Genomic DNA, 24486 nt, shown 5'->3' on the forward strand with positions numbered 1-24486 from the left:
GATAGTTTATCCTCCGATTTCAGAGGATAACACAGGTAATTTTCAAACACCTCGTGCCTACCTTTAATCAAAGAGTGCAAGCACCAGAGAACATACAACAGTACAAATAAAAGTTCAAACATTAAACTATCGATTGTATGTGGCGATTTGAGATTCTATGTCTAGATATTTTGCAATTAATTTTCAAAGTTAGCACTTTTTGCGCTTCATTAATACTGAATATTTCTTGTTATTTTGTTTTATTTTTTACGATTTTTCCCTATTTAGACAAATAAAAAAGGACTTTAATATTTCTTTTATATTTTCTTTTAATTCAAAAAAAGGAAACACAAAAGGAAACGCATTTTAAGCGTATTTAAAACGCAAAATATACTCTGCCTTTTAATTTAAACAAATAAAAGTATAAATGGATTGAATGAATAATTATAAAAAAATAAATAAATAATTTGAATAGCATAAGTAAATATAATAAATAATTTAACATGTTTACTAAGAAGTTAACATATATTCATACAGCCATGTGTATAAAACAAATAAAATATTACAAAGTGATGTGCTTAAGAATTATTAAATGAAAGAAATAAAAAATAATTAAAATTAATTTTTCCAAAAAAAAATGTTTATCAACATTTCTGAACTGCTTATCACATAATTACGGTACTGGAAAATCAGCGTGGTTATAATTAACCTCTGTCACAGGCAGGTAAGTGCAATATTTGTTTTCCAAGCTGTATACCGAATAACTGATTGACGGCAAATTACAAAAACATAGTTATATTGATTAAATATCTGGAATTATCCATCATAATATGAAATTGTACCTTTTATTTGTTTTGATTTCGAAGTCAGCGTACGGTTCATAAATGCAAGAATTGCTGTTATTTGTTTGGTTAAGAGTTAACTGCCCTTAGTTTTGAAAATTCCGGTAGGTGGCAAGACCGCTATCCTCTGTTTTCAGAGGATAAAATCTATCCTCCAAAAACAGAGGCCGCCTAGACCTGTTTATTTTTGTATACTCCTATTTAATAATGGTATTCTAAACCCATCTTGTTTTGCCCCACTCCCCCTTCCCCCTCTTTCTCATCGGTTAAGAGGTCGGATCAGACACATCTTTGAACGAATTAATGAATTTTGCAACCCGGAAGTGATGAGTTTGTTTCAACATGGAGACGGTGTAGAGAGAAACGAAACCGCAGCAAACATAAAGCACACAAAATGAAAGTGTCTTCAGGGATATTTCGATGGATCACTTGTTTTTATTTGATTTTTTGTTTTCTTGTTGTACACTCAGAAAGACACAAAGGAACGTGGTCCTCAAGTGATTTTCTCTTGTTCGTGTCGAAATTTGGTGTCCAGAAAACTGACTTGAAAAACGAAGATGCGACACAGGGATTCTTTTACGGAAATATATCAACGACTAGTAATTCATCTAACTCATTAACATTAGTTGTTGTTGATAGTGAGTACTTCTCTCATTTTTATGGAAATGCTACATCAAAATTGAACAAACAACATAAAACCAGCATTTGTAAATCTATGTTTAAAACAATTGATCAAGTGGCATATGATAAAGACTGCAAACCAGAAGGGACGAAAGACTACCTCCGTAGAGTTCCATGTCCTAAAAATAAACTTTGTGTGGATGAAGACACGCCATCAAATGTAGTTCCAAACTATCAGTTTACATACAAAATAATGGATAAACAAATACCAAGGTATGCTTTGGTGATTATTTTATTTGCACAGTAAAATTTTTAAGGTTTGATAAATTTAAATTAGTTTTGTTATACATTCACCACATGTCAATTTATCAAGCATCTAGAATGTAACAGCTAGATAAATCTGCTTGTACATGAAGTTTTGTGAGAAAAAAACATCCTAGGCAGATTTTTCATCTTTTAGTTCATGGAAAATTGTTATGTGTTTAAGAACTAATGAAGTAAATGGAGAATCATTTTCACCTTTCAAACAAGTTTAAATTGTCAGTTTATAATTGTACAATCAGATTTTTGCTTTAAAAAACTTATAAAAACATACAATTGCAAGTCTTTCACAATGAACTTAGGCAATCATTAATTTTTTGTTTTTTTGTTTTTATGTACTTGGACCCATAAGTTTTCAAGGTGGTTAGGGAAAAAAGGTACCTTTTTGCACTGGGAATGGGGCTGTTCAACAGCCCCAATTATAGATAATCAAGAGCCCTGAAATGTATACTGTAGATTCCTAAATATACACGAGGAATTAATTATTGCGTAATTACGCGAGAAGCACCACTCATGAAATAAAATCACTCGCTTTTATTTTTATGGTGCTGAAATCAATGTTAAATCCCTTGATCAACCGTCCACTCGCGAATTATTGTTCTCGCGATTTGACGTTAAAGAGCCATTTCGTGAGAATAAGTACTCGCGAAAAATAAGGAATCTACAGTACATGGGACAGTTAGACAGATTTAATATTTATTGCTGTAAAAAGTTTCAATCTAAAAAGTGTCTTTTAGAAATGATAAACATTAACTTAAAAAATGTATTTCCCTTGACCCCCCCCCCCCCCCAAAAAAAAGAAGAAAAAATAATTACTGAAAAAAAAATGAACTGGTACTAAGAGTGATTTTGGCTGGTTTGTCAGAGTAGATCAAACAAATAAATTTACTCTGTCATTCATCCATTCAAACATTTCTACACAAACCATTTATAGGCTCTGAAATCACACCTATAAAATCTCAGTAAAGCTCCTTCACAAAGATTTTAATGATTAGCACTAATGTGCAAAATTTTCTTTTGTTCATTCAGCATGTCAGTATTTCATGGGGTGGTAATAGATTTAATACAAGCAAATACTACACTTAGCTGCTATTCCCTGTTCTAATCATTCTTTTCAGTATTCATAATCATAACAATATGGTCCTGATGCTTTTCAATAAGTTACCAGTGACAGTGCATGCATACTGGCAAGATGTGCCACTGACGATCTGAAAAGTCATCTCAACAAGAAACATACACTTTTCCACATGGGCACAAACACTCATTCCTTTTAATTAATTTTACAACCCACTTGAAATTTAAACTCTGTAACCTTTCTATCATTTAAATTTTTGTCAAGATAGATGGTGATAAACTACTAATTGAAACAGAAAGAGGTAAAAGCATGTACAGCAGTATTTTATTTCCACCTCTTGGTTTCTGCAGTCAGGCTTAAAAATCCTTACCTGCATGGGGTTGCTTTCTGTTTGTAACTTAATTTTTTGTGGCTAGTCTTAATACTTTCATAGATGGGAAAGTGTCTCCAAAAGGGATGAGTCTAATGAATTTGTTTTTTTTTTAAATCAGTATCAGAAATTTTACAGAATCTGACTGGTTGGTTGTCTAGCACTAGGAAGTATTATTGTGAGCAATTTGACACACATACATTCACATGAGTTTAATAATGTTTAGTCTTATAGAAACTCCATTGACATATACTTAAAAACCCACACACTTAAAACTTTTTCAGACATACACACACTGGATAAACATGTACTGTTCTAAGTGTAAAACAGCTTTTTAATGTTTGTTTTTAAACATTGGAGATATTAACAAAAATATTGTACTAGAAAAACATGTTTTGTTTTAAACAAGAGTTCACAGTGATGTGGACAAATTTATTCTCTTTAGAGAAGTGGAATAAGCTTGACGTAAAGCCTGTCCACTTCTATAAATAGAATGGAACAAATTAACCAAAACATTGCCCAGATGAACTTTGTTCTTAGTCAGCCTCTGGTCATAATATATTTTTGTGCCAAGGATGGGCTTCTCCATTACAAACTTACTGATTGAACAAGAAATGTTATACATCTATTTTTAGGTCACCTGAGTCACTCAGGTGACCTATTGCTATCCGTTCTCGTCCGTCGGCGTGCGTCGTGTGTTAACATTTGAACATTTTTAGCTTCTTCTCTGAAACCGCTCAACCAATTTCAAACAAATTTGGCATATAGCATCTATGGGTGAAAGGGAACAAAAATTGTGAATTTCATGGTCCCTGCCCCCCTGGGGCCTGAGGGATGGGGCTAAAACCACCAAAAATAATGCAATCTTTAAAAATCTTCTTCTTTACTCCAGGACATCAAGCAGTCAAACTGTTGGCATCATTGTAACAAGCATTGAGCCCTCTACCAAAATTGTGAAATTCATGGCCCCAGGGTCAGGGGTTCTGGCCCCAGGGTGGGGCTATGTAGATCATATAGTGAAAGTGCATTATTTCTTTGAAAATCTTCTTCTGTGCTCCTGGGTATTAAATAAAGTAACTAAGTACATAGTTATGAAGAGCAAGAGTGCCTCTTCCAAAATTGTGAAATTCATGGCCCCAGGGTCAGGGGTTCTGGTGTTAGGGCGGGGCTCTATTGATTATATAGTGAAAATGCATTAATTCTTTGAAAATGTTCCTCTGTGCTCCTGGGTATTAAATAAGTTAACTAAGTACATAGTTATGATGAGCAAGAATGCCTCTACCAAAATTGTGAAATTCATGGCCCCAGGGTCAGGGGTTCTGGTGTTAGGGTGGGGCTATATAGATCATATAGTGAAAGTGCATTATTTCTTTGAAAATCTTCTTCTCTGCTCCTGGGTATTAAATAAAGTAACTAAGTACATAGTTATGAAGAGCAAGAGTGCCTCTTCCAAAATTGTGAAATTCATGGCCCCAGGGTCAGGGGTTCTGGTGTTAGGGCGGGGCTCTATTGATTATATAGTGAAAATGCATTAATTCTTTGAAAATCTTCTTCTGTGCTCCTGGGTATTAAATAAAGTAACCAAGTACATAGTTATGATGAGCAAGAATGCCTCTACCAAAATTGTGAAATTCATGGCCCCAGGGTCAGGGGTTCTGGCCCCAGGGTGGGGCTATATAGATCATATAGTGAAAGTGCATTCTTTCTTTGAAAATCTTCTTCTGTGCTCCTGGGTATTAAATAAAGTAACTAAGTACATAGTTATGAAGAGCAAGAGTGCCTCTTCCAAAATTGTGAAATTCATGGCCCCTGGGTCAGGGGTTCTGGTGTTAGGGCAGGGCTCTATTGATTATATAGTGAAAATGCATTAATTCTTTGAAAATCTTCTTCTGTGCTCCTGGGTATTAAATAAAGTAACTAAGTACATAGTTATGATGAGCAAGAATTCCTCTTCCGAAATTGTGAAATTCATGACCCCAGGGTCAGGGGTTCTGGCCCCAGGGTGGGGCTATATAGATCATATAGTGAAAGTGCATTCTTTCTTTGAAAATCTTCTTCTCTGCTCCTGAGTATTAAATAAAGTAACTAAGTACATAGTTATGAAGAGCAAAGGTGCCTCTTCCAAAATTTTGAAATTCATGGCCCTTGGGTCAGGGGTTCTGGTGTTAGGGCGGGGCTCTATTGATTATATAGTGAAAATGCATTAATTCTTTGAAAATCTTCTTCTGTGCTCCTGGGTATTAAATAAAGTAACTAAGTACATAGTTATGATGAGCAAGAATGCCTCTTCCGAAATTGTGAAATTCATGACCCCAGGGTCAGAGGTTCTGGCCCCAGGGTGGGGCTATATAGATCATATAGTGAAAGTGCATTATTTCTTTGAAAATCTTCTTCTCTGCTCCTGGGTATTAATAAAGTAAATAAGTACTTAGTTATGATGAGCAAGAATGCCTCTTCTGAAATTGTGAATTTCATGGCCCCAGGGTCAGGGGTTCTGGCCCCAGGGTGGGGCTATATAGATCATATAGTGAAAGTGCATTATTTCTTTGAAAATCCTCTTCTGTGCTCCTGGGTATTAAATAAAGTAACTAAGTACATAGTTATGATGAGCAAGAATGCCTCTTCTGAAATTTTGAAATTCATGGCCCCAGGGTCAGGGGTTCTGGCCCCAGGGTGGGGCTATATAGATCATATAGTGAAAGTGCATTATTTCTTTGAAAATCTTCTTCTGTGCTCCTGGGTATTAAATAAAGTAACTAAGTACATAGTTATGATGAGCAAGAGTGCCTCTTCCAAAATTGTGAATTTCATGGCCCCAGGGTCAGGGGTTCTGGTGTTAGGGTGGGGCTCTATTGACTATACAGTGAAAATGCATTAATTCTTTGAAAATCTTCTCCTCTGCTCCTGGGCATTAGGGTGATAAACTATGTACATAGTTATGATAGGGAGGTAGGCCTCTTCCAAAATTGTGAAAGCCATTGCCCCTGGGTCAGGGGTTCTGATGTTAGGGCGGGGCTCTATTGATTATATAGTGAAAATGCATTAATTCTTTGAAAATCTTCTTCTCTGCTCCTGGGTATTATTTAAACAAACAAAGTGCATGGTTATGATGCATAAGGATGCCTTTTCAAAAATTGTGAATTTCATGGCCCCAGGGTCAGGGGTTCTGGTGTTAGGGCGGGGCTCTATTGATTATATAGTGAAAATGCATTAATTCTTTGAAAATCTTCTTCTCTGCTACTGGAGATTATTTAAACAAACTAAGTGCATGGTTTTGATGCATAAGGATGCCTTTTCAAAAATTTTGAATTTCATGGCCCCAGGGTCAGGGGTTCTGGTGTTAGGGTGGGGCTCTATTGATTATATAGTGAAAGTGCATTATTTCTTTGAAAATCTTCTTCTCTGCTCCTGGGTATTAAATGAAGTAAATAAGTACATAGTTATGATGAGCAAGAATGCCTCTTCTGAAATTGTGAATTTCATGGCCCCAGGGTCAGAGGTTCTGGCCCCAGGGTGGGGCTATATAGATCATATAGTGAAAGTGCATTATTTCTTTGAAAATCCTCTTCTGTGCTCCTGGGTATTAAATAAAGTAACTAAGTACATAGTTATGATGAGCAAGAATGCCTCTTCTGAAATTTTGAAATTCATGGCCCCAGGGTCAGGGGTTCTGGTGTTAGGGTGGGGCTATATAGATCATATAGTGAAAGTGCATTATTTCTTTGAAAATCTTCTTCTGTGCTCCTGGGTATTAAATAAAGTAACTAAGTACATAGTTGTGATGAGCAAGAGAGCCTCTTCTGAAATTGTGAATTTCATGGCCCCAGGGTCAGGGGTTCTGGTGTTAGGGTGGGGCTCTATTGACTATACAGTGAAAATGCATTAATTCTTTGAAAATCTTCTCCTCTGCTCCTGGGCATTAGGGTGATAAACTAAGTACATAGTTATGATGAGGAGGTGGGCCTCTTCCAAAATTGTGAAAGCCATTGCCCCTGGGTCAGGGGTTCTGATGTTAGGGCGGGGCTCTATTGATTATATAGTGAAAATGCATTAATTCTTTGAAAATCTTCTTCTCTGCTCCTGGGTATTATTTAAACAAACAAAGTGCATGGTTATGATGCATAAGGATGCCTTTTCAAAAATTGTGATTTCATGGCCCCAGCGTCAGGGGTTCTGGTGTTAGGGCGGGGCTCTATTGATTATATAGTGAAAATGCATTGATTCTTTGAAAATCTTCTTCTCTGCTACTGGAGATTATTTAAACAAACTAAGTGCATGGTTTTGATGCATAAGGATGCCTTTTCAAAAATTTTGAATTTCATGGCCCCAGGGTCAGGGGTTCTGGTGTTAGGGCATCGCTCTATTGATTATATAGTGAAAATGCATTGATTCTTTGAAAATCTTCTTCTCTGCTACTGGACATTATCTAAACAAACTAAGTGCAAGATTATGATAGGCAAGGATGCCTCTTCCAAAATTTTTAAATATATGGCCTTAGTTTTTGGGGTTCTTGAGGAAAGGGGGGGGGGCTCTATTGATTATATAGTGGGAAAGCATTAATTCTATTAATTAATCAGTAATTAATCCTGTCTGCTCCTTAGTGTTGAGCTGATAAATAAATTGCTTAGCTATGATGAAAATGGGAGCTTCGAACAGAATTTTTAAATCTTGTGGTCCTAGGGTCAGGGGTTCTGGCATAATGGGGGGGGGGGGGGGCTTTTGAATTTCTTGACCCTTGGTCTTGGGTTCTGGTGTTAGGGTAAGGCTTTGTTGAATCTGTAGTGAAAATGCATTGTACCTGTGAAATTCTTCTCTGCTTCTGGGCATATCGGAAGAAAACTGAGTAAAAGTTTAAATGATATAAGTAAGCGTATTTCTACAAGATTTTTGAACATCTGGACCATTTGTCTAAGCATTCTAGTCCTGGGCAGGGCTCTATTAATTTGTATTCTACTGAGAGAAGTTATTCCCCTTTTCCGTTCACCTTTGATAATTAATCACTGTAAATAATGTATTTGAAAGGTTAATAGAATAAGATAATTATGCAAGAATGTTTATCATATAATTCAAAAAGTATTTTCTTAGTTTTAATAATCAGGTAGACCTGTAAGTAATAGATAAATAAAAATGAGACAAAAATAACTTATCTTATTAAAAGTTCTTCAAAGACCATAAGAGAGGTCAATGCTAGAGGTCTTAATATGGGTTTAAAAATAGTACAGAAGCACTAATAGTTTGTTAATAGTCTGCATGGTGATAGTGTTAAGTGGGGGACAGGTTAGAACTTAATTTATGAGTTGATACTGAATACTAGACTAATTATTTTGTTGATCCTGATCTTCCTACTGCTCTTGCTTTAGGGCAACAAAGCTTCATCTATCAGTGTATTCAACTTCTAAATTGTTGTATTATACTCAGGTGACCGTTAAGGCCCTTGGGCCTCTTGTTTGTTACTTTGACTGTCCCAGAATGACTGGCTCAGAGAAATGACATATTGTCTGACCATAACCTGCCTTTTTGCCAAATAGAGATTCTTATGTATCACAATTCCTATGACCTTGGCCTTATCCAAATGAACTTGGTTAGGTTCTTGACACATCCTATGACCTTGACCTTATCCAAATTCCTTTAGTCAGGAACTTGTCATAATCTGCCCTTGTGTGAAGTATGAAGTCTACTTGCAATTGTTAACTTCAGAAGTATAGAAAATTTGTAAACTAATGTAAACATCTTAAAGTTGTCAACAAACTGATAGACAGATAAAAAGCAATATGCCCTTGTTAACTATAGTACTTTTGTCATTGTGATTGTTGGACAGCTACATATTAAGTGTCAAGTCAATTATAAATGATAAAGCAAAGGAGATTCTTTGTACATCAATAAGATACACATGTTTTCTCCTCCTGATCAACAGATATTGAACTGTTACATTCACACATGTTTCCAACCCTATTATTATTCTCTTGAGCACCTTTTTATCACATTTTTAGGGAAAGTGATATTGAACAAAACGAGCTTTAAGCTTTTGAGCCGAGTCACAGATGTACAACCTACAATGAGAAAGTAATCATTATAACATTTATAAAGGGAAATGTTTGATTTCCCATCAATATTTATTCCATTTGTATACAAATTATCAATCAGTAAGTGACATAGCCTTTCATTTAATGTATAAGATAATAGAAAAATGATAGTCTTCAGTGACGCACATATCTTGATTTTTGAATTAGTTTAAAAATGGTGGTTAAGACCAAAAGTTTGTGGACCTGAAAGCTCAAGTTTATCTGAAATTATTTTTGAATTAGTTTATCTAACTGCATAGAATAAAAATTAATGTCTGTTCGTATGAAGTTTTGCCTTATTTTTTTTAAAAGAAAAGTCTTTTAAAGAACTTACTGGTAAAACTAAATCAACGTATAGACACAACAGAAACCATAAAGTTCATGTTTCTCAGTGAACATAATGTAATTCTTTAATGAGAACTTTTGTTTAACAGAGAGATACCACAATTGTATATATTTTACCGAATGTGGAAAAAGTGTAATACCCATTTTTGTCTTTTAGTGAGGGCATATTAATGTAGGAAGTTGAACATGTATTTACATTCCAAATGTGTTTTTCGTTAATATAAAGTGTGTTGAAGGTTTCGGCATTCAAAACACCAAGACATGGATGCAGAGGTTAAAGGGTTAAAGTAATGATCTTTATTTTGAGATCATAAACTTTGAGCACCGTATAATGCAAGGTCATCAAGGAAAAATCATAATGCATGCTCATGCATATTAAACAGTTATGGCTGCTCCCTCAATTTAGCCATAGAGTTCGGTGTGTATCATTTAAACAAGCATAATATATTCAAGAAGCAATGATTTATCAATCTATCATATTATACTTTCATGTAAATTAGCTGAATCTGATTCGTCGAGAAATATTTGTTAAAAAACACTATTACCCACTGAATAATGAAACCACGCCCTCCAGCGTTGCAACAGTCAACATTGCTTGACGACGTGCGATATTCCAAAAAATAGTGACTGCGCAGAATTTATGCGCGCAAGGTTCACTGTTACATGTATTTGTATAAAACAGTATAATATAATAAATATTGCATGCAGTTGAGAGTAACATTGAAAATTTTCACCCCTCGAAAACCATTGTCAACCTCGGCTGCACCTTGGTTGACAATGGTTTTCTTGGGGTGAAAATTTTCAATGTTACTCTCAACTACATGCAATATTTATATAATATGGTATCAATAAATGTAAATATATATGCACTGAATTGTTATGGATGGCTCTGTAGACAAATTTTCATTATATGGTAACATGCATTTTCTTATTTGTCAGCACAACTGTCCATATTATGACATGTTGAATGTCCAAAATTTACAAATCAGTGCTTGTCACTGTGGCTTTTGTAATTTTATGTCCTATTTACATGTATTGGTATATAATTGCTTGCTAGTTGTATATTTAAATTTACACTACAGGAAATAAGTATAGTTGCTTGCTATGTTGTAATTTTATTGTATTTACAGGTATTGGTACATGAGTATAGTTGCCTGGTTGCTTGCTATATTGTAATTTTATTGTATTTACAGGTATTGGTACATGAGTATAGTTGCCTGCTACAGAAATACGACCAATAAAAACTGTTCCTGGGTCAGTTCTGATGATGATATCACAATAGACTATGACATCTGGTTGGTTAATGGTGACCCCATTTACAAGAATTGGAATCCAGTGGAACATCAGTTTTCTTTTGAAGAACATGATATATTTGAAACCTTTTTGGGTTTCCTTGGCATTTATATCATCATAGTGCCTTTCTGGTTCTATGTCTATTCTAAACAGAGGCATTCACTTACAAAGTTTTTACTGCTCATCACATGCACAGAAGCATTTGGAATATTTTTTAACTTTATTCATGTAGCCGTATTTGCCTCCAATGGAGTAGGAGTGTATTGGATTGCTGTTGCAGGCAATGCTATAGATATTATAGCTCAGTGTCTATTTATGCTGAGTCTGTTACTTCTTGCCAAGGGTTGGATGATCACCCAGCCCAACATTTGGGGGAGGAAGGTTGTGTTCTCTCTGTGGGGGGTCTACACACTGCTCAACTGTGTCCTGTTCCTATGGAACCTGGTAAGTCATAGAAGTATTTCATATGCCTTTGACAATGTATTATGTGAAAGAAGTCTAAGCTTGTCTAATAATTATAGTCCTAATTAATTTTGAATAAAGTTGCTCTTATGAATTTGACTTTTTAAATTTTATTGATGATGATTATGTTGAATGTCCCAATCACTTTTTCTTTATGGACGTAAATCTCAATTGCAATGTCTTGAATTCTTCGATAACTTAAGTTTTTTTCTTGATCCCATCGAGTTCAAAATAATGAGGCTTTGCTGTATATAGCAGGTACATACATAGAGGAAATGAATCACTTATATTTCTTATCTGAATCACTTTAGTAGTAGCTGTGAGATCTTATCAAGGTACTAGGTACTTGACAGGCAGATCTGTGTACCTGTAATTAGGGGAACAAGGGGGTAGTATGACTGAGCAGATACACAAAGGTACAGCTGTTATCTGCGGTAGAGATGTCACTGTTGTTCTGTTATCAGGGGAAATGAGTTTATCCCTTGTAGGATTCTGTCACTTATAAATATAATTAAGGGTATATATTTGTCATCTCACTATGTGTATACTCCTCTCAATGGTTACCCATGATGATACACGTCTTTTTAAACTGACCAGTGCTAATTTTTATTGAATTCCCTGCTTGAATTAACATGTTTCAAAAGAGTCAAGAGGCATAAAATCAACCCCAAATATCTTTTTCTTATTCGTACACTTTTGCTAATATTTAAAATGACATATAATAGTACAAGTATGTATTATCATGATTATACAGGACAGTTCATATGGTAAATTTACCAGAATGAGAACTACATTTTACATTCAAGTTGATACTTTTAGTTTGAGGTGGATGTCATTTCTAACAAGGATGAATGGCAGACGTGGCCTGGATATTTGATATGTGGATTCCGGATCATTATTATGATCTGGTTCATCTTTGAACTGAGACATACCTTCCTATCCAGCCGGTGTCCGGAGGATCGACTTCAGTTCCTCCAGCAGTTTGGAGCCTACTTCCTTGTCTGGTTTATATATCTTCCAGTTTTAGTTATTCTCAATACACAGTTCTCTGCTCTATGGAAGAAAAAAATAATGCTATGTAAGTGCACCATAGGTATTATTGCAAAACTCTTCATATAATGTAAATTTATGTTGTTTTATTGAAAATTTTGACAATTGACAATCCAGGAGACTATTTCTTGCTTCTGTATACAGGTTTTTTTCCCCCTTTCACACTTGCAAACAATTTCACCCCGTTTTAATTTCACCCAGTCACAGTTTTGTTTAAAAAATTATACTTTTTCTTTGAATTCTCCCCATCTTAAATTCGCCCACTTGTGTCTTGGGTAGAAAATAAAATGGGGGCGAAAATATCCCTGTATACAGTATTTCTTTTTTTAATTGCTTTGTTTTGTGTTATATTACTGTTATAGTTATTAATTTGTTCTATATAACTGTTAAAGTTACTGATTTGTTATATAACTGTTATAGTTACTGATGAAAATATTACAGCTGGAATTCACATGTACATTTGAAAGCACAAATGTAAGAACATTATGTATAATAAATGGACTATATCTCTTCTCCTATTTAATTCTGCTTCACTTGTGTATTTTAGGTATAACAAATGGAGCAGACCTCCTCTCCTACTTAATTCTTCTTCACTTGTTGTGGCCATCACGGTCTATTCTATACCTTCTCAAAGGAGAAGAGCCGATACCTTACGACCTTCTTATCACAGGTAAGCAATGTCAGGTTCCACTTCAACTCAGGTAAGCAATGTCAGGGTAGAACCTCAACTCAAGTAAGCAATGTCAGGTAGAACCTCAACTCAGGTAAACAATGTCAGGTAGAACCTCAACTCAGGTAAGCAATGTCAGGTAGAACCTCGACTCAGGTAGAAAATGTCAGGTAGAACCTCAACTCAGGTAAGCAATGTCAGATAGAACCTCAAATCAAGTAAGCAATATCAGGTAGGACCTCAACTCAGGTAAGCAATGTCAGGTAGAACCTCAACTCAGGTAAGCAATGTCAGGTAGAACCTCGACTTGGATAGAAAATGTCAGGTAGAACCTAAACTCGGGTAAGAACAAGTGTAACTTGTGAGGAATATTCCTGTTGATATAATCACTGAAGTTTCTGGGAGTTTCTTAGAAAAGTTCTACTTGACAGGTGTTTTAGATGAAGACCAAGATGATAAAACTATATTTAGAAGAAAGAAAACTAAATTGAATGGTCATCTGAGAAGAGAGAAAAATCATAACACAATAAAGAATGGCTTCCAAAAATCCTCCAATTACACAGACGAGAAGAGGTTGGCTTTACTGCCTGAAGAAGAGGAAGAGGAGGAGGAGTTATGACTGAAGCAGATGACACCAGGGAGAAGAGGGCTAAAACTGCAGCAGATGACACTGGGGAGAAAAGGGCTAAAACTGCAGCAGACGACACGGGGGAGAAGAGGGCTAAAACTGCAGCAGATGACACTGGGAACACATTGTATATGTAAAAAATGTGTGATTCAGAGAGGAAGAGTCTTTCATTTTGTTTCATAAACTTATTTTAAATATATCTCTATCATAACAGGCCATATATACTATTGACTTCAGGTTAGGTCGGTTTAAATAACTTGTAGAGTACAAAGCTGACATTTGATCTGTGTCAAATGAAGTGTTTATGACAATATACATGAAAGGTTTCCTTCTTTGCTTTCCTTGAGTGTTGTGTTAAAAAGAAATTGCTTTTTATTTTCTTACCAAAACAGCTCATGTTTATAGATCTCACATTCCACTGTGAATCGTAGTTGACCCTCTATTGTCTGTTTTTGGTAGGACGTTATTTGACATATCGTATTTAAATTTAAAATTTTTCCATTATTGCATAATTGAAAAATCTCAGATTTTGATGTGTATTTTGATGTGGTATAATGTCCTCTTTTTTTTTTAATTCTGAGAAGTATGTATATATGTACGTGGTTTATGCATTTGATCTATTAGTGAATTTATAATCAGCTTAAAGTGAAATGAAATGTAAGGTTCCTGATTTTAGTCAGTCTGTCATCTTTTTCTCTACTGTTCATATTTTCAACTTCAACTTTTCATTCTTTTGAATGAAGCCATAATACATGTTCAAAATTTTTAACATGCAAGAAATAAATTTCTTGTAAGAACAATAAGCTTACCAACTTACTATCAGGTATGAAAGCATTCTTAGCTTAATTGTGTTAAAACAGTGGAACCTAAACTAACATAAATGCAATAAGAGTGCAAAGTTTTTGTGCATAATTTTGACATCTATTTGATTTTCTGTGCAAGTATATACATTACATGTTGTACGTACATTGTACTCAAGTTTTCCCTAGCAATGACATACATAGAGCAGTATGAATCAAGGTCCTTAAATCAGAGAAAAGTGTCAACAGTTTAAGAGATTTATTTTACGGTTAATTGGCATGTCATTATTCAGCGGTTGTTGTCAATTGACTTTTTATTTTACAAGGGGTGCTGAAAATTACTTACCACCAGCAGTTTGTATATTAGATATGTTTATTAGATTGCATTGTGATTTAATTTTGTGCCAAAAGTCAAATTTATAGATAAGATTACAGATGCATGTAGTGTACAGATGCAGTATAAGTGTAGTGGTATCATGTTGATACAAATTGTTCCTTCCAACAAAATGTTTATATACAAAGAACAGTTATGTTACCTGTACATGTTGTTTATAGATTAGACTATACTGAAATTGATATAGTGTATCTCATAAAGAACAAATAAGTTTGTATTTATGTAATAGAGTAAGTTTTAAGCCACATCTTTTTTATTTTTTTTGAATATATGAATTTTTATAATTTTTTTGTTTTTTTATTATGTAGGGAAAGTTGTATACCTGCTGATTCAAGAATTATCTTTCAACAAGTTCTCTGTTGTTTTTTAACACAGCAAAATCAGTTGAATAAGTCTGCTGAATTAAAAAAAAAAATGTTAAATTTATTATCAAATTTTAGTTTTTAGCTCACCTCAACGAAGTTGGGGGAGCTTATGTAATACCCTCGGCATCGGCGTCAGCGTCCCAGGGTAAGGTTTTTGGAGCAGTTTTCTTTTCAAGTACTTCTATGGCCTATATTAGTCAGAGATGCATGCAGGATGCATCTAGTGTGTTTCATTGTACCAGTCAAGGTTTCAGATGCTGCAATTTCAGCTAAAGAATGACCAGATTAATGTTTTTGGAGCAGGTTAAAGTTTTTGGAGCAGGTTAGAGTTTTTTGAGCAGATCTCATTTCCAAGTAATTATAAGCCCTATATTGACCAAACTTGCATGGATGATACATCTAAGGATGCACACTACTGGACTTGCTTCAGATGCTGGATCTGACCTGTATTTTCCGGATGAGTGACCAGGTTAAAGTTTTTGGAGCAGATCTCATTTCCAAGTAACTATAAGCCCTATATTGACCAAACTTGCATGGATGATACATTTAAGGATGCACACTATTGGACTTGCTTCGGATGCTGAATCTGACCTATATTTTCTGGATGAGTAACCAGGTTGAAGTTTTTGGAGCAGATCTCATTTCCAAGTAACTATAAGCCCTATTTTGACTAAACTTGCATGGATGATACATCTAAGGATTCACACTACTGGACTTGCTTTGGATGCTGGATCTGACCTATATTTTCTGGATGAGTGACCAGGTTAAAGTTTCTGAAGCTGATGTCATTTCCAAGTAACTTTAAACCCTATATTGACCAAACTTGCATGGATGATACATCTAAGGATTCACACTACTGGACTTGCTTCGGATGCTGGATCTGACCTACATTTTCCAGGTGAGTAACCAGATTAAAGTTTTTGGAGCAGATCTCATTTCCAAGTAACTATAAGGCCTATCTGAACCAAACTTGCAAGGATGATGCATCAAGGGATGAACAATCTCAAAACTTGCTTCAGGTGCTGGATTTGACTTACATTTTCTGGATGAGTGACTAGTTTTAAGTTTTCAGATAAGTCTATTCCCAAGTAACTGCAAGCCCTATCAGACCAAAATTGCATAAATGTTGCATCTAGGGATGCACACTCCTAGATTATTAGTTTAGTGTGGGACTTTGCCTTACTTAAAGACAACATTCGTTGAGGTGAGCTCTGTAATCTCTGATTACCTATGTTTTAAGCAAGGCAAGGATTGATTGTAGGTTAAAATGTAGAAATGACTCAGCATCCAGATATAGTACCAAACAAGAGTATTATTTATAGGAATTGGGATTATTACAGAATGTCTAAAACTGAGCTAAAAGGCTCAAGAGAACTATTCTGATAAAAATTTGTCCATTGTCTATCGTTGTCGTTGTCATAAATTTTTCACATTTGGACTTCTTTTCCAGAGCCACAAGGCCAGTTTCAACCAAACTTGGCTCAAAGTGTCCTTTCAAAGGAGATAATTTAGAATTTGTGAAAATGTAATTGCATCTTTAAAAATCTTCTTCTTAAGAACCACCTGGCTAGAAAAGATGAAATTTATTTGAAAGGTCCCCAACATAGTGTAAATTCGAGTTTTTCAAATCATGACTGATGAGGGTAGGGTGGAGCCACAATAGGTGATCAAAGTTTTACGTGGGAATACATGTATTTAGGGAAAAATCTGAGAAAATCTTCCACTCAAGAACAGCAAAGCATTGATTAGTCATATCAATATGCAAGCATCCTTAGGTAGTTAACATTCAATTTTGTTTAGATCAGGGCCCTTGGGAATAGGATTTAGGCTTCAATAGGGGATCAGTTTTACAAGGGAGTACATTGTATAAAGGTTAGTTCTGCAGCTAGTTTAAAGGTATACTGGAAGAAATCTTCTCTAGAGAGGCAAGACAACACTAAATCATATTTCAAAACACTCCTAAACTGCATGGAATCAGTTCTTTAAGATTATGAGACATGGGGTTAAGGCCGGGCTGAAATCAGAGGTAGTGCATGTGTACAGGAAGAAAATGTTCTCCAGAACAGCAAGGCCATGTCGACTGTATTGATATTGAAGAATTCCAATATTGTGTGGATTCAATGTTGATTAAATCATAGCTCCTTTAGGACTAGGTTTTGGTCAAAAGTCGTGGAGTAAAGTAATCGAGTCAAAATTTTTATGATATATTGAAGGGAAATTAAAAAAAAATCTGCTGAAGAACAGCAGGGCCAAAGAGACTCAGGTGAGCATTGTGGCCCATGGGCCTCTTGTTCAATTTTAGCATATTAACCGAAATTTACAATATCTATGAACAAAAAATAAGTGAACAACTTATTTAGGGTTACAAGAAGTGTTTTGTGTGATTCAGATAAAATTGTGATACAGAGTATATTTTTTGCTACATATTATTTAATGATCAATTTTTGATGATTATGTTATAAAATTGTCATTACAATCATTTTGCTTTATAATTTTGCCAAAAACATGTAACATTCAGTATATGAATCAAAGATGAAGTGAACATGGTTTTATATAGCATACATGTATTTTTTTTTTTATAAAAGCTTTGGTTATTGTCAGGACAATTTCAGAGCTGTTGTAATAAACTGAAAGTTTGTAATGGAGAGAGTAGCTTGTTACCAGTGATATCACAGTGGTCATTTTCACCTACATGAACAATAATGCCAATGACTGCCAGTTCATTTCTGTTTTTGTTTTTTTTCTATTTCAGTGGGTCTTGTATTGGTTGATGGTCGGTAATGAATAAAATCCCACATGATTATTTAGAACCACAGATTTCACTTTCATATTCAACAATCAGTTCATAAGAGAACAAATTTTGGTATAAATAAACTGTACTGATTATCTGTGGGATATTTCTGGTATATCGTATTTTACCCGAAGCTTTTGTCATTTATCTGCATTTTCTGTAATAACACTTAAGAATTGTACATGTATATTTACTTGTTAAACTCCAATGTTTTCCTGGATTTTTGGATTTTCTTCATTGGTATGGTTATGATATGAATGTGTCTGAGTATGGTAGTATCATTATCAGATATAAATAACTGTGTATTTGACATTCCTAGACTGAATGATCATAGAATTGTTGGCCACAGTGTTTCATTTCACTTGAGAAGTTTTAACTTTGCTAAAGTTATTTTCAACTTTGTAGGAACTTTGAAGGGAAGCACAAGCTACTTGAGTTATTTCTGAGCAATATTTTATAATTTTTGAAAAAGACCCTACACAAGTTTGAGGATTTGTTAATTTGTGCATTTAGCTCAGTTAATTGAGAGATTTAGCAAACCAACTTGTAATGTACGTTAGTAGGGGCTTCTCCCAGAATCTGTGCATTACGTCATTGTTTTTGTTAATGGATTTAAAAATCCTAAACATATCTACTTACATGTAGATCACCGAGTACCCAGTCATGTGAACTAGTAGTTTATTTTTTCTTACTGGTTGTTTATTTCAATCAAAGCATGTGTTCTTCTAAAACTTGAGGATTTATTGCATCCTCTGATACAAGGAACTAAATGTTTTTCATTGAAGTATGTTATTCTATTGAGTGTTAGATGAACTAATCTTCGCTTTTAATTTGATGAATCAAGATTTAAAATTAATTGGTATAAATATATTCATATATTTAATGAAATGTGAGTTGATAAGCTTAGAACAATTTGAAATCATCCAAAGATTAGTGGATGACCAATTGATTCTGAAGGGGGGTTGGGGGGGGGGGGGGTTGGTAGCTAAAGGAAATAAATAAAATGTTGAAAAAAAAAATCTGTCCTTGAACATTATAATCTGTTCTCTAGAAGGAAATAGATAATCTTACCTTGACTGGTGGTACTTTGCACCCATCCCCGAAGAAATTGAGATTTTGAATTTGGGCAGACATTCTTCGCTTTTTTTTTTATCCTCATTAACTTTTTTTCCAGGGAAGAAAATGAATTGTCTTGCATGGTCATCTTGGAAATGAATATTCTGTTCTGGGAGGACATGAAAGTAAATAATCTGAATAAACATATTTGCCAGCCTCTCTCTAACCCCCCCCCCCCCTTCCTATTTCAGAATCAAGACTCGCACATTTAAAGCATTAACAAGTACACATTATAATTGCTAAACAAGAAAAATGATGTAAAAGTGTACATGTATTTTTAATGTATCGTACACAAACATTGTATATGCATGTACATGTTGGTTTGCTAAACCTTTCTATCATTTTCAGGAAAAGGGCAATGAAATTTGTGGCTTTGTCTTCAAGGGCACATTGCTTTTTTTCTGAAAGTTTTGCACCCAAATAGATGTAAAGTGTTTTTGCTGTTGAAATATGGCATCATTGATGTCAAAAAGAAATATACATCTCTGATTACCGGTATGTATAGAGTAAAAGTTGTGTTTTTATGTTTAATAAGTAAAATACTTGATTGTTGATGAGCACTTTTTAAAATGTTTTTCAAAAGAGTTACAATGTAACTGATCTACTCCAGATTAAATCATTCCAGCCATTGGTATTGATTTTTGTTCTATCTGTGCAGGTCTTCCATTAGACTTTGATGATTCTATACCTAGCCCCCTCACCTGACCTTGATTTGCATTGACATGATTGATCTGTTTAGAACACCTCATTCTGATTAAAGCAGTGCAGCTGCTAGATACATGTAGAACAGGAAGGGATAAAATGACCAGACCAGGATCCAAACTTGGGCCTCCTGAGATGCTCCACCGATCTATCTGGTCACTGGTAATCAAACCTGACTGTCACGTATGAACCATACATTAGGTGTGCATCTTTAAAAACAGAAGGAACATACATTTTGTTTTGTTTACTCCTCTTTGGTGTTGTAGATCCATAGCAATTAAAATACAAAATGCCTATCATAATGTACAGTGCACCTGTAATGGTTTGGGCCCTGGATATTGGGAAAATTACATGTGTAATGGTTTGGGCATTTGAGAATGTGTCTTAGGAAAATATTTTATTTAAAAAGTCAAAGAAACCTAGGGGTACGGAACTCGGGGGTGGGGGGGGGGTGTTCCGTCCTCCAAGCACCTGTGTCCATCATCTGTCCGTTTGTCTGTAAAAATTTTTCAAACTACTATTTCAATATAACCTGTCCGTCATGGTAGCTCAGTCGGTAGAGCACTCGTTCCGTGATCAGATGGCCATGAGTTCAAGTCTCGGCAGCGACTGACCTAAGTTGATAAAAAAAAGGTAGCAACTGTTCCTTCGCCAGGCACTTGGCACTTTGAAGTGAAAGTTGCAGGCCCTTCGGATGAGACCTTAAAATCCAAGGCCCCATGTCACGGCAGGCGTTGGCACGATATACATCCCTCACTGCTCAATGGCCCTGAGTGCCAAGTAAAGGTCTAAATTTGAAGCCCTTGGGACGTAAAACACATACAATCAATCAATATAACTTGGCACACTACACTAAGATAAATGTACATAATACTGTTTATTATATGATTGAATAATTCCCATCTCTCTGATTGGCTGAGATCCAACAATGTTAGAAAAATACTATGTTATATTGACCTGCACGTGACCTTCCAGGTCAATATAAGGAATTATTTCCAGGTCAATATAAGGAATTATTTACTCTACATTGGACCAAAAATAGATAATCATATAATAAAACACTTATTGCTGTTTTTTGAGGTCAATACGATGATTAAGACACCTTCAACGTACATTTACCTCGCCCTTCGGGCTCGTGAATATTGTACTCCTCAGGTGTCTAAATCATCGTATTGACCTCAAATAATTGTATAATATTGGTTTTTGATGTTGATAAACAATGTTGCCATGGTTATTAAAAATAGAAATTTCTGTGAATTACTTTCAAAACCCTACTCCTCCTACATTTTTAGTCTAATTGCAATATAACTTAGATTACACTAAGATACATAAATCTGTGTATTTGTTTTTGATTTAGATGAATGGTGTTGCATTGGTTACTAAAAATAGAAATTTCTGTGAAATACTTTCAAAACACTACACTACTCTTCCTACAGTTTTGGTCCAATTTTAGTATAACTTGGCATGCAAGTACACTTTACAAACCATTAGAATTACAATCTCATCAGAGACCTCTGGTTATAGTTTTTCATGCATTCAACATGGACATTATCTTTTTTATACCATTTATTCAACAATTATAACAGTACATATTAATCACTAGACATGGTTCTTCAATACAATGTCAATTACAACTTTTTATTCATCCTACAAAAATTGTAAAAGGAACACATAGAGTGTCAGTCTAGTTACATTAAAGTCATGTGGTTTTGTAGAGCCGTAGTTTAGTTCATCCAAAGAGTGAGTAGGTGCACTAGTATATGTGCACCAGTTCAATCCTAGAGTTGTCTGTGACCATTTCATGTATCATTTTACCAGACTTGTTTATCTACACGGAGTACAATGTTATATGATAAGTAAGACAATGTCTTGTACATACATCATTTAATTAACATAAAAAAATAACTCAGATACTTAAAATTCAATATATTTGTTTAGCCTGTTCCATACATTATGGTCATCTCATATTACTGAAAAAAAAACTTCAGTTTTCAACTTAACTCAGCTGCAGTGTAAAATGATATTTTCAGTAATATATTTCTTAATATATTGACATCTAATATCACTAAATTGAGGACATTTAAATTGTGATGACCATATTCAATAGCTAGATTATGAGATGACATTCATATTCTACTTATAGCTACTCCTTATACTAACAGTTGCTGGTTTGATGGTACAAGTTTTAATTTATTAACAAGGTTTTAAAGTAAGAAAGCAATCTAAATATTTACTTTGTACTTATTATCAAGAGATACAAAAACAGCATCTTTTAATATCAATAAAATTCTTTTAAAGCCAGTACAGCTCTTCATGATGAAACTATGCTTTAATTCAAATATTTCAAATTAACGGAAACAAACGAACGAATATAATTACAACTGATACTAACAAAATTAATGCCCAATCTTATTCAATCATGATGATTTATTTCAATCATGATGTTCATTATACTAACAAAGAGTAAAATCATTCTAAGGAGCATGTATTGTGCTCTCGATCACTCTGTCACAACCGTTTGCACCATATATCCATCAAATGCAGAACACTGTTAATGAACACACACAGGGTAACGAATTACAAACTTAAAATTTCGGCAAACTGTGTCCCTATATCCACTGTACTGGACAAAAAAAACTTAGGATTCTGTTGTAATAAAAATATTATCTCAAGATGCTTAAAAGTGAGATAATGTTTTTTAATGCCATCTGAACAGGTAATCTCTGAAGGAGTTTAACTTTCTTATATTATTCATTTTCTGTGTTAACTTTACTATTTTTTTTTTGGCTCATAGAAAAAAAAAATCAAAGAATCATCTTATAGATATCAAACCATCTTAATTTTGATTCAGTGTCTGAATATTCTTTTACAGATGGGGATCAATGTCAAATAAAAATAGAAATGCTTGCATATCCTGAGATTTAAAAAAAAAAATCTTTTGATCACAACTGACAAGATGAACTTACACATACAGTGTAGTTTATTTACACTCTTCTCAGAGGAATGTTGCCAGGACAACCACAACAAACAGGTCATATTGATCTTATTTAGTAGGTCTGTCATGTATTGTAAGGAAATGCATGGCCTGCCAACTTATTATGCATGTGTTCCTTGAACAAAAATCGATTTAGGGAAACTTGTGGTGTTGAAATACCAGGCAAATGCATATTAAAGGATTAAATATTTTTCTTTTATTGGGCCAATTTCTGAATTTGAAATTTTGAACAGGCTTTTGATTTTGGAAATCCTGGCAGACAATACAGTGATTGATCCACAATCACCCTGAAATAATACAAGTATCTATCCCCCCCCCCCCCCCCCCAAAAAAAAAAAAGCTGGGAAAGGAAAGCCATATCATCACTACCAGTACTTTAAACTTCTTCAACATTGAAAGAAGGTTATATATGAATGTTCTGTGTTTTCTGTGCAAACTACTGATAATTAACATTCTTAATAGTGTACCTTTAACATCCAAGAATGAAATCAACAATTCTTATCTCAAAACCACATGACAATATATTTTGAGTATACTTTTAGAGATAAAATGCCTCCAGTTGATTATGATGTTCGATGCAGATAAATATTTTAAAACAAAACACATGAATATGATTTTTGACCAAACCTGAAGGTGCTGTGCAAAGATGATGAGCATTTTCCATTGAAATAAATTTGGGTGAAGTTCCCAGTTCAAACTCATCAATACATTTCACTCTCTGATGAGAAAGACTGAGTTCTTCCACATGGTCTATGAACTCTGAGCTCACTCAGGTTGTCGCAACTTCCTTGAGTCTCCCGGCTCATGTTGACCTGAGTCTCTTTGTTATTACAGACCACATCACAACGACACTTCAGACAAATATATGTCCTCCGCGATTTCTTGATTGGCTCTGGGTGGCTCAGTGCTTTAGTTATAACATCCATTGGAACTCCATCACTTGCCCCATTTCTTGTATTAGAGGTCTCAGACTTGTTCATTGGTTTGTTAACAGAGTAAACCATGGCTGTTGGTGGGAAGGTGGCCATGGGGACATGGATAAGTTTTGGAGCCTCTTTAGAATTAGGAGCATCCTCACAGTTTATGATTTCTTCTCTTGTCATGTGCTTCTTTACCCTCTCTTGTAATTCAATGGGCAGCTACACAAAAAGAATACTAACATGAAATCCTTATGAAATCTGGCAGAAAGCACAAAGATGACAACAGATTTTCTGTTTCGACACTACAGTCACTACCTTATGTAGTCTTACAAATACTGAATTAAACAGATTTTCTGTTTTGACACTACAGTCACTACGTTAAGTAGTCTTACAAATACTTACTGAGTTAAGCTTGTGAGACACAAATTCTGAAGGCTTGCACTGTAACAGCTGAACTGCTATGTTACAATCATTTCTGTATCGTTCCTATAAAAGGAGCAGTATATATAAAGATGCATAGATAATTATGAAGAATACTAATGAATCAAGATTTGGCTTAAATTGAGGCACATTGTAAGACACATTGTTTTATCCTCCACACAGACGTACAGCATATGTAGTCCTTCAGATGTATCATTATTGTTAACAGTGAGTCACAGCTGTACTAGGACCAGTTATACAGGAT

The 24486-nt window shown here is 34.7% G+C and overlaps 2 protein-coding genes across 3 annotated transcripts in view; one reads left to right on the plus strand and one right to left on the minus strand.

The window, feature by feature from the left end:
• Positions 1 to 1184: 1184 nt before the first annotated feature.
• LOC133181832 (uncharacterized) lies at positions 1185 to 13942 on the plus strand. Its single transcript, XM_061316459.1, has 5 exons — positions 1185 to 1715; positions 10809 to 11352; positions 12190 to 12448; positions 12968 to 13090; positions 13522 to 13942. Exons 1-5 carry the CDS (start codon positions 1216 to 1218, stop codon positions 13707 to 13709), a joined length of 1614 nt encoding a protein of 537 aa, XP_061172443.1. The 5' UTR covers positions 1185 to 1215; the 3' UTR covers positions 13710 to 13942.
• A 9268-nt stretch (positions 13943 to 23210) lies between these two features.
• Positions 23211 to 24486, minus strand: part of LOC133183341 (tight junction-associated protein 1-like) — a 13883-nt gene continuing 12607 nt past the window's right edge. For both annotated transcript variants that reach the window (XM_061318299.1, XM_061318297.1), the window contains 2 exons: positions 24204 to 24287; positions 23211 to 24020 (listed from right to left, as the gene is read on the minus strand). In XM_061318299.1, coding sequence (XP_061174283.1) covers positions 23583 to 24020; positions 24204 to 24287 — 522 coding nt within the window. In that variant the 3' untranslated portion in view covers positions 23211 to 23582. The remainder of the gene's footprint in view (positions 24021 to 24203; positions 24288 to 24486) is intronic.

The sequence above is a fragment of the Saccostrea echinata genome, unplaced genomic scaffold (genome assembly GCF_033153115.1).
Source record: "Saccostrea echinata isolate AGI-Se365-2 ecotype Australia unplaced genomic scaffold, CSIRO_AGI_Sech_v1 ptg000009l, whole genome shotgun sequence".
Classification (NCBI taxonomy): Eukaryota; Metazoa; Mollusca; class Bivalvia; order Ostreida; family Ostreidae; genus Saccostrea; species Saccostrea echinata.